Below are 12,308 nucleotides of genomic sequence, written 5' to 3' on the forward strand. Positions count from 1 at the left end.
GGCCCCCCACCGGTTTGAGGAGATCGAAGTTACTCTTCTTGTAACCAAGGCTCCCGTGTCCCTGGTGCCTTTTAAGATCAACAAGTTTTCTCACGACAAAGCCTATCTTCGTCCCTTTCCCCCAAAACAGCTTTAAGCGCTCAAACCTGAACTGTCGGCAGCCGCTCCGTCTTTCGTCGACAGAGGCTGACAGGCCTCCCGTCAGGAGAGGGGAGACTGAGGCCGCCCGGCATTACCCAGCGTCCACCTTACCACCACCGCCCTCCAGGAGGGGCCCAAGACCAGACCAGCCTCCCGGGAACGCTGTTGCAGGTTCACCCGTGGAACAAAAATTAAGGGAAATACAGGCGTGGAGTGGAGCGGGCGGTGGGGTGTGCACGCTCAGGACACGCAGGGCGGGAGGGGTCTCTTCCCTCCAGGGCCTCCCGGGCCTTTGGGACACCGTCCTTGTCACAGCGCCCGCCTGGGGGCCGGCGGTCCCACTGTGCGCACCAGGGCTGCGAGCCAGCCGGGCCTGGCCACCGGCACGGTTTCTGAAAGTGCAGACCCTTCAAACCACACCACTAAAGCCCGACTCGCAGGCCCAGGGCTCCCTGTGTCCCCGCCACCTGGCCCTGGGGGGCTCTGCCCCGAGGTCTCTATTCTGTGGTTGGGTCACAGCCGAGGGGCCGGCCTCGGGGATCCCAAGCGCAGCGTGAGCTCTCGGAGGCCAGGGTCTCCTCGGTCAGAAGTGCACACGCAGCCCTGCTCAGGGCCAAGACCGGAGGAGCCGCCCAGGGCTGGTGACTGCCTGCTCTGTCGTCACACGGGGACCCTCCCCACCGGCACCCGGAGCCCCGCTGGCTGCTGACTCCCCAGAGCTGCCCTGGCCTCCCTCGGGTGGGAGGCCATGCGGCCTCTGGGCGGCCTCTTCTGCACAGGCCTGGCTGGGCGTCCTGCGCAAGTTCAGCCTCTACCGGGAAGGGAAGCGATCGGCCCTGAACGGCCCTTTGTGTTCCAGCCTTATCAGGAACTTGCTGGCTTTCTCAGTAGGAAACTGCGCGCAAGCCCAGAAGTAAAAATATTCCCAATCATTAGGGAATTCCCTGCGGCGTGAGTCATCAGAAAGGCTTCCCCACCCCACCCACGGCCAGGAGGCTTTCACAGCCGCCTCGGGAGGAGCTGCCTCCGTGGGACAGGGCTGAGCGGGGGCCACCGGCAGAGGCCCGAGGGTCCCAGCAGCCTCCCTTGTTTCCGGCCCTCCGCAGGGCCGGGGGGGGGGGGGAGGTGCTGCCTCTGACCCACACGTGGTGGCACACTCGGGCCGTCGGAGCCCCGCGGACCAGCAGATGTACCTCCAGAGTGACGGAAGGTCCAGCCGCTGCGGCACCTCTGAGGCCCGACACCCCCACCAGGAGCACCCAGGGGAGCAACACATGTGTGCTCTCGGGAGCCCGCGCACAGAGTCACTGCAGCGTCACGCATGACACCGACGGCCGTGCACGGCAAACGATGACCAGGAAGGACATTCTCTCTCCGGCCCTCAGAGGGTGACGTCCTGATGCTCCCGCGGGATGGACCTCAAGGACCTCGCTGGGTGGAGGAGCTGGGCCCACAGGACGCCCTGAGCAGGCAAGTCCGTGGAGACAGAAAGCGGTCCCCGGCTGCCAGGCTAGCGGGTGAAGCTTCTCTGGGGTGAGGAGAATGTCCTGGGATATATGTGCTGGGCTCCGAATCAACCCAAGCCCTTGGACTTTAGCCGGGCGAGTTGTGCGGTCTGTGAGTTACAGCTCAACATGGCTGACACGGAAAATGAATCCTCCCACACGGCCGCACGTGGCGTCGCCACACGTGGTCCTGAAAGAGGCGGAAGAGGCCAGAGCCTGGAGCCGCTCCCCCCGCCGTGCCCACTCCCACCCCGCTGCCCCTCCCCGGGAGGAACCCGGGCCCACTCTCTGGAGCGCTCCTGGGGAGGCGCCGGAGGAAGGGACGAGCGAGCCTGGCTAAGCTGAGGGGGCTCTCTGGTGACACCCACGCGTGCACAGGACTCCACTCTGGCTGCTGCAGCCCCCGCAAGGCTCACAGCCGGCCTCACACCCCCGCACCCTCCACTGCAGGCGGCCGTGCCCTGGAGGGAGAGGTGCAGCTTGGGCCGTGAAGGCCAGGGAGGGCAGAGGTCACGCTGAGCCCACCGCCCGGTCCAGCAGCTGCAGCCCACTCCCCTCCCCAGCCTGTCGCATGCGCACCCACGAGGAGAGCCCTGCAGGGAGGGGAGGTCCCCGGGGACAGGGGTGAGGGCGCGTCCCGGGACACCGACAAAGGGGAGAGCTCGGAGCCGGGAGGAGAAGGGCCCTCGGGCCCCTGACGCCAACAGAGCCTGCGCACCTGACAGGGCCCTGCCCGTCTGCCCATCTCTGCGGAGGGGTGCCGGGGTAGCGTGATCCCGCCCAAGCCGGTTCAAGATGTTGCGTAGTTTAGAAGCGTGGGAGGATCACTGAATTCCGAGGCCACGAAGTGAGAAAGAGCCTTCTGAGGACAGGAGGGGCCCAGCCGCTGCTCTTGTCTGCTGACTGGGGTCAGGGCCGTTTCCCGGACGGTCAGGCCCAGGCAGGTCGCAGGCTGGGCTACCGGGGGCAGCAGCTCCCACGCCCCCGCCGCCCCACGAGCCCACACCCGGAGGCGTCTCGGCCCAGGGCTACCCTAAGACCCCATCCGCAGAGGTCAGCCGCCCACGACCACAGCCGTCCTCGTGGACGCGCAGCACCTTCCCCGCCCGCCTTCCTGGGTCAGCACCAGAAGCATGTGAACGCAGCGTCTCCCCCGCACCAAGTCTTGGCTTCTGGGTGTGAGCGGCGCACCAGCCAGCGGGGGCCGTTCTGTGCAAGTTCCAGAACCCCTGGGACCAACACCTGGGTCAGCGGGGCCGCAGCCTGAGCCAGCTGGACAACCAGCGAGTGACACCTGACCCGCAAGGCCCTACCCGAGATGCCGCCTGGCAAAGGTCGACCACAGCGGCCAGACCCCAAAAGCCAAAGGACCGCCGGGCACCACCCAGCCGGGGTGGCCCCATGACGACCCGACTCCGATCCTCTTCCGTAAAACGGGCAACGTCTCCGTCTGGTTCAGTGTGGACTCCGGCTGCAGACGCTTCCCCGCAGGAGGCAAGTCCTGCTTCCGCTTTAAGGTCTTAGGAGACCCTGGACACAACCTTTTCTTCTGGGGTCTGTCTCTGTTGGCTCTGGGGCCTTAGTAAGAGGTCTGACAAGGAGGTGGTCCAGTCGTGTGGCAGGCGGTCACGCTGTGCCTGGTGACCCTCCACGTCTACACCCTGGGCGTCCTACCTCCAAGTCTGGGCAGGCGGGACCTGGTGAGCCCCAGTGTGGTGCGGCCCCTCTGAGTCTGGGCCTTGAGGAGGCCTGGCGCCCACGGAGGGTGCCCGGCGCCTTGTGTAGGAGACCCGGGGGCCACGGCTGCGTCCAGCCACACGCGAGGGCCGGCAAACTGTTGTCTGTTGAAGCCGCCAAGTTCTGGTGAGGTCCGTCGTGCAGCAGAAGAAGCCCCAACAGGCTTCACACGGTTTCCAGGAATTGCAGAGAACAGGCCGGGGCTGCACACAGTGGGGACTTTCAGCGTCGGCGTCAAGAACATAACCTTCACGGCAATGGAACCTCTGAAGCCTCCCTCTCTCCTGTCTCCAGAAGTGGCAGTTCGCCTCCACGCGGGCGCTCTCTCTGTGCTCTCATGTATTTGTCAGGCTCTTTCAAACACTCACGCCTGCGCACAGATATGTCCCCCGCGCACAGGTCTGAAGAGAGACCCCCAGATCTTCAGTGGGAGACGGGGCACAGCATCTCACTTCCTGCAGGTGGCCCTGCCGTGGCGTCCCGCACCTGCCGCGCCCCCTATGTGAGCCTGTGCCGGTGTCCACGCACACACACGGCCACCGTGGGAGGTGTCATCTGACGCGGAGGCCGCGGCTGTCAACCGTGAAGGCCAGGCCCCGCAGCCTCTTGCTGGACACAAAGACCTCAGAAGAATCACAGGACGGTTCCGAAAAGTTGTCACCTGATGCAGCCAGAGCTGAGCGTGGCTGGTCCACGGCGCTTTGTGACGGGCCCCTCGTCCACAGACGGGGCTTTGCTCCTACATCCCGAGGGCCGTCCTCCTGCGGGCACCCTGCTCGGTCACCATGATGAGGACACAGGTGATGGCGGGGCCTCAACCAGGAGGAACCCTGAAACACTGAGGACGCTCCGAGCGCGGCCCAGTGCAGCCGAGGGGACACGGTGACGTGAAGCTCGGCTCCCCCGGGCCTGACGTGGCGGCGTTCACAGCAGCTATGGACTATATGCTCCTGCAGCGGCTGCCACGGGGCCCACTGCCCACGTCCAGCGGCTCCAGAGACCAGGCTCACTGTGTGCGCCGGCCTTGCTGCCACCAAGCAGGGGGTGAAAGAACTTTCAAGCAGACCAGGCGGCCTCCTCGCAAGCCTAGAGGACGATCAGGCTGTGAATCTAAATTGACTTCAGTGGTTTCTCCTCCCCGCAAATCAACCAAGAGAAGCCCAGCGACAGTTCGGCCGGCCAGGCAGCGTCGGCGTGCACTGTGCTGAGAATGAAGGCAGAGGCAGAAAGCGTGTGGACACCTGCCCCTCCTGCAAACACAGAACTGGCCCGAGTACGCGCGCAGACGTGCCAACAGCCCTGCTGGGACACAAGCACGACGTGACAGGACGCACAGCCGCGTCTCTACGTCTCCCTTGTCGCACGGTGTTCACGGGACGTCTGGCCTCCACCCACTTGCTGGTTTCTCGCCTTCCGCCTGCCAGACGCAGATCTGCCGCAGGAGCGAGCGGGCTGGGGACGGGCCCCGACGTGACAGCGAGCGACAGCGGCGCTCGGCCTGCATGGGGCCGGGGCGGCCCGGGAGGCCACGTGAGGGCGACGGTCAGACATCCGAGGACTCGGTTCCCGCCTGCAGGCGGGTGGCCGCTGTGAAGGCCCCGTGACCGGGCCGCGGTAAGCCACGCCAACCTAGGAGCCCCACGGGCACCCACGACGAGCCGAGGGGGTCAGGAGACGTCTCACAGTCGCATCCTGGCACCAAGGTCAAAGTCGGGGCTAACTGGTAGAGGAAACAGCGAGGGGCGCCGGCTGGTTCCCACCACAGACGTCTGTGCGCGGTGAGGACGCGGCGAGGACGCAGCACCGGGCCTGGGCTCCCCCCCCCAAAGCACTGCGCATGTGCACATGTCTAAAGCACAAAAGCTCACACTATTTCCGAATTCACCTCATCCAAAGGGGGGCTTTCCGGGAGCACAGATTCCTCCCCTACCACTGTACTTGGTCGGGTTTGCTCCAGCCTCTAAAACAGTTTCCAATCACACGCGCGACCGTACAGGCAGAACACGTTGAACGTGAGAGACTTTTTAAGCCCACTTTGATTGAAGGACTTAAGTTTCCTGCAAACTGTACAAAACCAACCCCATTACGGAGGCTGAGTGCCTCCGCGGTTTGCGGTACTCAGCACGAGCCCTGCCCCGGCGCTCAGGAGGGGGACCGTGACCGGGAAAGAGAAGGCAAGGGATAAGGCAGCAGGCCCGGACCCCACAGGAGCCCCTCCCCAGCCTGGGGGCCAGCTCCCTGCAAGGACCCGCCCCCAAAACAAACTCTGGAGTTTGAGAGAGACAGAAGGTCCACACGCTTCCCCTATTGCCACGTGGCCACGTGGTTGGGCCGGGCGTCCCGGGGCAGGAGCTGTGCCGCCCCTGCGTCTCCCCTGCAGCACAGCGAGAGGCTCATTGCCTGGTTCCCCAGACACCAGAGGGAGGAGACCCTTCCCCTTCAAACCCGCAGCCCCCTTTCCCAAGCACACATGCAGAGGTCCACACAGGTGTGCACACACGCACGGAGCGGCCCAGGGGCCGCCGTCACTGAAAGAACAGCGGCTGCCTGTGCACCTTGGGGTTCTGTGCTGACAAGGGCGAGGGCCTGAAGCGTGCCCCGGGGGTACAGCAAGGTCTCTGGGCCCCAGTGGGGTTCCGCTCGGCCACCGTGGCCGCTCCATGCCCAGGCGCCTGCCTCGGACGGTCTGTGGTTCTGAGAAACGAGAAGACGCCTCCGCACGGGCAGGTCCGGCAGCAGGAGCTGGTCGGAGCCCACGAGGGAGGCGCCCGCTAGCCAGGCAGACGCGGGGCCGCCCCTCAGCAGAGCACAGCCTCCTGCAGGCCCTGCACCTGCAGCCCCTCTACGGCCGGCACGGCGTGCAGTGGCCCAGGACTGTGCACGGCACCCATGGCCGTCCGCGCCCACCTCCTGCCAGCCAACCTCTGCCGGCACCCAAACAGCAAGGGCTCGATGTCGGTTTTTAAAGAAGATACCTGGCGCTTTCTCCACGAAAATGACCTTGGAGTCCTGCAGAAAGTTGTGGCCGGACAGGACCATCCTCTTCCCGCCGAGGACGGGGCCGCTGGCCGCGCTCTGCTTCTCCACGAGGGGCAGCTCCTGGGCCGAGCGCTGGGCTGTGTGGGGCAGGAGAGCAACGGGAGTGAGACGCCCAGGCCCCTCTGCTTGGCCCTCTCGGGGGCGGCCGCTATACCCTGCTTTCAAAGAGTTCCTGGGTGAGCAGTGCGACCCGTCCCTGGTACACGGAACAGAAGAGTAACCACGCGTGGTCCGTGTCTTCACAGTCTACTCCAGGTTAGAGTGACACGGGAAGGCAGCCACGCCTCTGACTTGTCCATGTGGAGACAGCTCACCTCTCAGTGACGAGCGTGCACACGCGTGTAAGTGAGTGGGCGCGCTCTGCCAGGGTGACTGACTGCCAGTGGGAAGGGCCCGGGGAAGCCGTGGGGAGCCCTGCTGGTGATGGGGAGGCCACGGCCCGGAGAGCAGGCGTCCCCAGCTAGGAGGTGGGATGTGGGGACCCGTCTGAAGCAGGCTCTGGCTTAAGGGCTGGCGGGCCACAGGCGGCCGAGCTCAGGCTGTCGGGGAGGGCGGGATGGGCAAAGGACCAGACGCAGGAGGAGGCAGAAGTGTGGCTGGAGAGGTGGTGAGGCCAAGCCAGGGGTCCTGACACAGTCACCCAACAGCCAGGGGACCCGAGAGGGAGGGTCCCACTCCTCCTCATGGGGCGGGGGCCTCGGGGCAGGGGGGCAGAGCCATCCATGGCAGACCCCACGGCCTGGAGATGGACTGCTAGAGACTGGACGGGAGGGTCCAGCAGCAGCAGGGGGGAGGGCTGGGACGGAGGTGAAGACCACACAGCAGAGAAGGAGAAGGGGCTGCGGGGGAGGACGCCCCATCGCCGAGGTCTGGCCGACGCTCAGGTCAGAGGCCGAGGAACTGAATCAGGACGTTCCCGCCGAGACGGGTGGGCGGCTGAGCCGCGAGGTCGGGGGTGTCCTGAGACAGCCCACACCGGAGGGGTGGGGCGGTGCTTCAGAGATGAGAGAAGGAGGAGGGCGGGTGGAAAGGCTCTCGCTGGGGCCGTGGCCAGTGGAGACTCTGGTCCCCCCCGGGTCCGGATGCCGGGTCGGGGGCGGGCACTGCGGGGGTTCCACGCGGAGCTGAACCGGTCACCCGACTCACTAACTAAAACGAACAGTCACTGCAAGAGGAAGCTGACCCCAGGCCGCGGCGGTCCCGGCTCCTGGAGGAGCTGCGTGGTCACGGGCATCCGAGCCAGAAGCGTCTCAGCACCGGGGCCCATCCACGCACACCGAGGGCCGTGAACCCAGGGCCACCCGGGACAGAGGCCCGAGTTACATACGGGCAGGCTTGCAGATTTAGGTCCCTTCAGTCCAACAGATTTCAAGGCCAAAATGCCACTTTCTCAAGTTCCCTGAATCGTGAGGGGATTAAGTCAAATTCGGTCACGGCAAACATCTCGGTACTTCGGGACAAACCTCCTTTCCCTCTACGCCCTCCTGCAGGTGCCGGGAGTCGGCGGCAGCCCTCACACCACGCACGCACAGGAGCTGCGGGCGCCCTGGCCAGGGTGCAGGTGTTTCCGTGACTGCACGGGAAGGTGCGGGTGCTGTGGGTGGGACGAGCACAGCTCAGGGGCTGCGCACGAGAACCAAGGTGCTACTGAAGGAAACCTGCGGCAGGGGCTGGCCCCGCTCAGCCTGGAGAGGGGGGGTGGCGGGTGGGGCAGCACTCACAGCACTCGATGGGGTTGGAGGCGACCTGCAGCGACAGCGTCCGGCCGTTGGGCTGCGGGACGTGGACGCGGAAGACCAGCCTCACGCGCGTGTTCTTCCTCCCGATGTCCGTCTCCCCCTTGCGGAGCTCGATGTCAGAGTTCCTGAGCTTCAGGATGCCGGCGCAGTCGATGCTGCCAGAAACAAGAGTCTATGCTCAGCCCCGGACCCCGCCCCATCCCGGCGACCGCTCACCGAAGGGTCTTTGCGGCCCTGCCCAGGGGCCGGGGCGGCCAGACACCCTCCCGTCGACTGAGCTGGGGCCGAGGCAGCAGGAGACGAGCCAGCCCCGGCTCAGGAGCCCGGAAGCCAAGCAGGCAGAGCTGCCACACGCTCAGGGCTCCAGAAGCCCCAGCCCCGCTGCCCTGGGCTCGGTGGGCGCCCCGGAGCAGGACGCGGCGTCCAAAGCAAGGCTCCCCCGGCTGCTCCAGAAACCTCCTTCCACTTGAGATTCCGGCGGCGCCCCCTTAATCCAGGATCCTGAGTTTTCTAGGGCCTCATATGATTTCACTTAATTTCATTTAACTTAACAGTTCCATTCAACACCAGACTCCAGCAGAACCACCCAGGCGTCATTCATCAGATGGAAACCAGCCCTTTCCCTCTGTCGGAAGCTAAGGAAACGAGGCCGCGTGATGCCTCTAGGTCAGGACCACAGCCCAGCCCGGAGCAGCAGGGAAGCCCTGGCCCTGGAGCCCGGGGCCAGTCCTGGTCCCGTGGTGTCTACACCGTCTCCGGGTTGGATGGTATTGTGGTAAATGCAGCCACCGAAGGAACGGCTGCTGCTGAAGGAACCAGCAGTTCTCTCAAACCATCTGCCCTGGTCCGAGGGAACTGTGATAACAGCTCTTGAAGCAAACCCAAGGATTTAGAATGAATTCCCCCAAATCCGTGAAAAGCCAACCTGGAGAGAAGGCCTTCCCTTTTTCCTTTTTTCTCTCTCTTTTTTTTTTTTTGTTGCAAGCACGGGCTCTAAGGCACGTGGGCTTCAGTAGTTGTGGCATGTGGGCTCAGCAGTTGTGGCTCACAGGCTCAGTAGTTGTGGCTCATGGGCTCTAGAGCACAGGCTCAGTAGTTGTGGCGCATGGGCTTAGTTGCTCCGCGGCATGGGATCTTCCGGGACCAGGGCTTGAACCCGTGTCCCCTGCATTGGCAGGTGGATTCTCAACCGCTGCGCCACCAGGGAAGCCCCTCCCTTTGCTTTTGACTTAGAGGGTTTATGAGTTACAAACAACTTATCCAAATCCCATGCAAAGCTCTACACGATGCGGCTTCCACACCCGCTCCCTCACCCGCCACAGCCCTGAGCTCCTCGCTGCCCCGTGGATGCCCCAGGCTCACTCCTGCCTTGGGGCCTCTGCACTTGCTGCCTTCCTGCAGGGTCAGCTCTCGGCTTCTGTGCTGCCCCCGCACAGACACTCGCCCCCAAAGTCTCCAACAGGCCCCCCGTGCTAATGAGTTCCTGCCTTATGTCCCCCGCCCCAGAGGCCCCCAGGAGAAGGCAAGTCCTGTGGGACAACCGTGTCCCCTTTCTCTGCTGCATTCACAGCTCAGGAGTGAAATGCATGTAGCAGTCACTCAGTTCAGGAAGCCACGAACACAAGCCCTACTTGGACACGAGAAGATTGCCCTGCAGCTCGTTAACCAATTCACCTCTAAACTACTGAGTCAGATCTGACCTGCACATTCCAGCTGGTCACATCGGAGATGCAGAAACCCTCAGTGAAAATACGACCCAGACACACCGGTCTCTTTAATGTTTCAACGTTTGCCTTTTGACCATTGCTCTAACTTTCACAGTGCAGTCACAGAAATAAATGCGTGGCGCGTTCACACGTGGAGGAAGTACTGACAGCTGTGAACTGAGATACTTAAAGTGGCAACACGCACAGGGGCTGAAACCCCAGGAAGAAACAAATCCATTGTCATAAACATTTGTAACGTTTACTGAGGTGTTAAGCCCAGGGCACCCAAGGCCCCTGAGCTGTGGAAACGCGGGGAGACATGCAGGCATGCAAGCGCCCACCGAGCCCCCGCCCCCGCCCACTGAGCCCCCGAGGTGCAGCTTACATTGCTCGCATGTTGTTCTCCGGCAGCAGCGGGATTTCCAGGACCTTGGTGTTGGAGAGGATGGCCTCGTGGCTGGTGGTGGAGACGGTCTTGCCCGTGATCCGGTGCACCTGGTAGAAGGCGTGGGGCCTCAGCAGCCGGTCGTCCGCTGTCCCGATGAACAGCTGCAGGGTGAGCGGCTCGCTCTCCATGTAGCCGTGCAGCTGGGGAGAGAGGGGGACAGGCCTGTGAGCGCCGCGCCGACGCCAGGACCCTCCGTGCTCCCCGTGTGGAGGCTGGTTCAGAGGGGAGCGTGCACAGGCCGGGTCTGGTCCCCCCGCCCCTCCTGCACCTCGGGCCCCAAAGTCTGGGGCCTCTGCTCCGCAGTCGGTTCTGAACACTTGGCTGCCCACGCTGGAACACACACACACAGACATGCAGTGCACACCTGCACGCATGTACCTGCATCCCAGGAGCACACGTGCCCCATGCCTGGGACCGTGACGGGGACCCGCAGGGGGAGGCAGATGAGAAGCAGAGCCAGTCTCTCCGGGCCACTGCCTCCTCCTCAGGCCACCCCTCTGCCCACACGCGGGCGACACAGCAGCTTGTGGGGCCCCACCCGAAGCTGGGCCAGTGCCAAGCTGTCCGCACAAGCTTCCCCTGATGAATTCAGACACTCGCCCAAGAGGACGCCATCCACTTTCCCCTGCTCAGGCCAGTCCGAACCAGCAAACAGGATGCTTGCAAACGAGATACAAACAGCATCGGCCCTTTTCGGCCTGGCTCGGCAGGTGGTGGCTACGGGCTGCCCTGGTGCCCGCCGCAGGCGCCCCTGGACTGGCTGCGGGCAGCCCCAGGTCGTGGCCCGTCTGCCACCAGCATCAGACCCAACACGGGTGGCCGCGCGTGGCCGTTCCGACCGTGTGGGCCAGCCGGCTAGGCGCACGGTCTTGAAGACAAGATTGTGTGTGGGCACAAAACCCAGTGAGACTCGGGCCCCAGAACCGGAACGAGCCCATCGTGCACCAGGAGCCCATGGGAGAGCGCTGCTCCCGCATTTCAGGACCTACACTGGCCGCCCCCGGGCTGACCACCAGGGGCGCAGGTCAGAGCCCTCCTCGTGCCCCTGCACCTCCAGCCGCTGCCTCCCTCGGGGTGAGTCCTTTTCAGAACTGAACTTGACTCGCCTTCTCCGTCCAGGTCACAGCTGACCGTACTCAAGAGGCAAATCCTGAAGAAAGCAGAAAGCTCAGGGCGAGGCCCAGGCCCGGATTCCACAGGACCCCTGGGGCTCACCCCTCCTCCTGCAGAGGCAGGCGATGCGTCCAGCCAGAGCCCCCAAGGGTCCCGACGCAGGACCCCCACGGAAGGGGCAGCCCCACGAGCAGACAGGCTCAGTCAGCACAGCTGTGCTGCTTCTCGCGTTGTGGTCACGTTCTCCCTGGACTAATTTTAGCCGCTTTGACAACAGGTAGCAACTGTAACACGGTCTGATGGGCCAAACTAGTGCCGTCCCCGAGAGCGCTGTCACTGCTTCCACAGCAGCAGAGACCCTGGTGCGGCAGTGCCAATGAGGCCACCTGCAGGCCCCAGACCCGCCTGCTCCCCTGCGGGATTCTCAGGGGGTCGCGAGCCCCTCCCAGCCCTGCGGCCGAGTGGAAGCCACGGAAGAACCAGCCTGCAGCGGGGTTGCGGTCGGGTCCACGCGCCCCGTGAGCCCCGTCCGGGCTCCGTCTCTGCCCTGTGGGAAGGCGCCCTGACAGTCACTGCACAGCCCACGGGGAAGAAGCTCAGGCTGGATGACCAAGACCTTCCAAGCCGCACTGGCTCAGGACACGGAGGGGGCCGGGGCACAGCGCAAAGGGCCAGGCTGCCAGGTGACCGAGGGAGCACAAGAGGGGCATGTGTCAGTGACCCGAAGAAACGGGAAACCTCCGGTCCAGCTGCAGCTGACCGCGGTGACCGAGATCCTGCTTCCGTCTCTACGGGTCATTTTTCCAAGTTGGGACGTTAGAATGGAAGCTGAAGCGCCGTCCAGATGAGTGAGTCGGAATCCGCTGGAAGGTCCAGCGCT

The 12,308-nt window shown here is 64.4% G+C and overlaps 1 protein-coding gene across 7 annotated transcripts in view; it reads right to left on the bottom strand.

Annotated features, from left to right (window-relative positions):
* The window catches only part of NFATC1 (nuclear factor of activated T cells 1), a 102,056-nt gene that overhangs the window by 47,058 nt on the left and 42,690 nt on the right, over window positions 1-12,308 (bottom strand). For all 7 annotated transcript variants that reach the window (XM_060121842.1, XM_060121839.1, XM_060121844.1 and 4 more), the window contains 3 exons: window positions 10,253-10,455; window positions 8,144-8,316; window positions 6,359-6,499 (listed from right to left, as the gene is read on the bottom strand). In XM_060121842.1, coding sequence (XP_059977825.1) covers window positions 6,359-6,499; window positions 8,144-8,316; window positions 10,253-10,455 — 517 coding nt within the window. The remainder of the gene's footprint in view (window positions 1-6,358; window positions 6,500-8,143; window positions 8,317-10,252; window positions 10,456-12,308) is intronic.

This window comes from Lagenorhynchus albirostris, chromosome 14, assembly GCF_949774975.1.
Source record: "Lagenorhynchus albirostris chromosome 14, mLagAlb1.1, whole genome shotgun sequence".
Taxonomy (NCBI): domain Eukaryota; kingdom Metazoa; phylum Chordata; class Mammalia; order Artiodactyla; family Delphinidae; genus Lagenorhynchus; species Lagenorhynchus albirostris.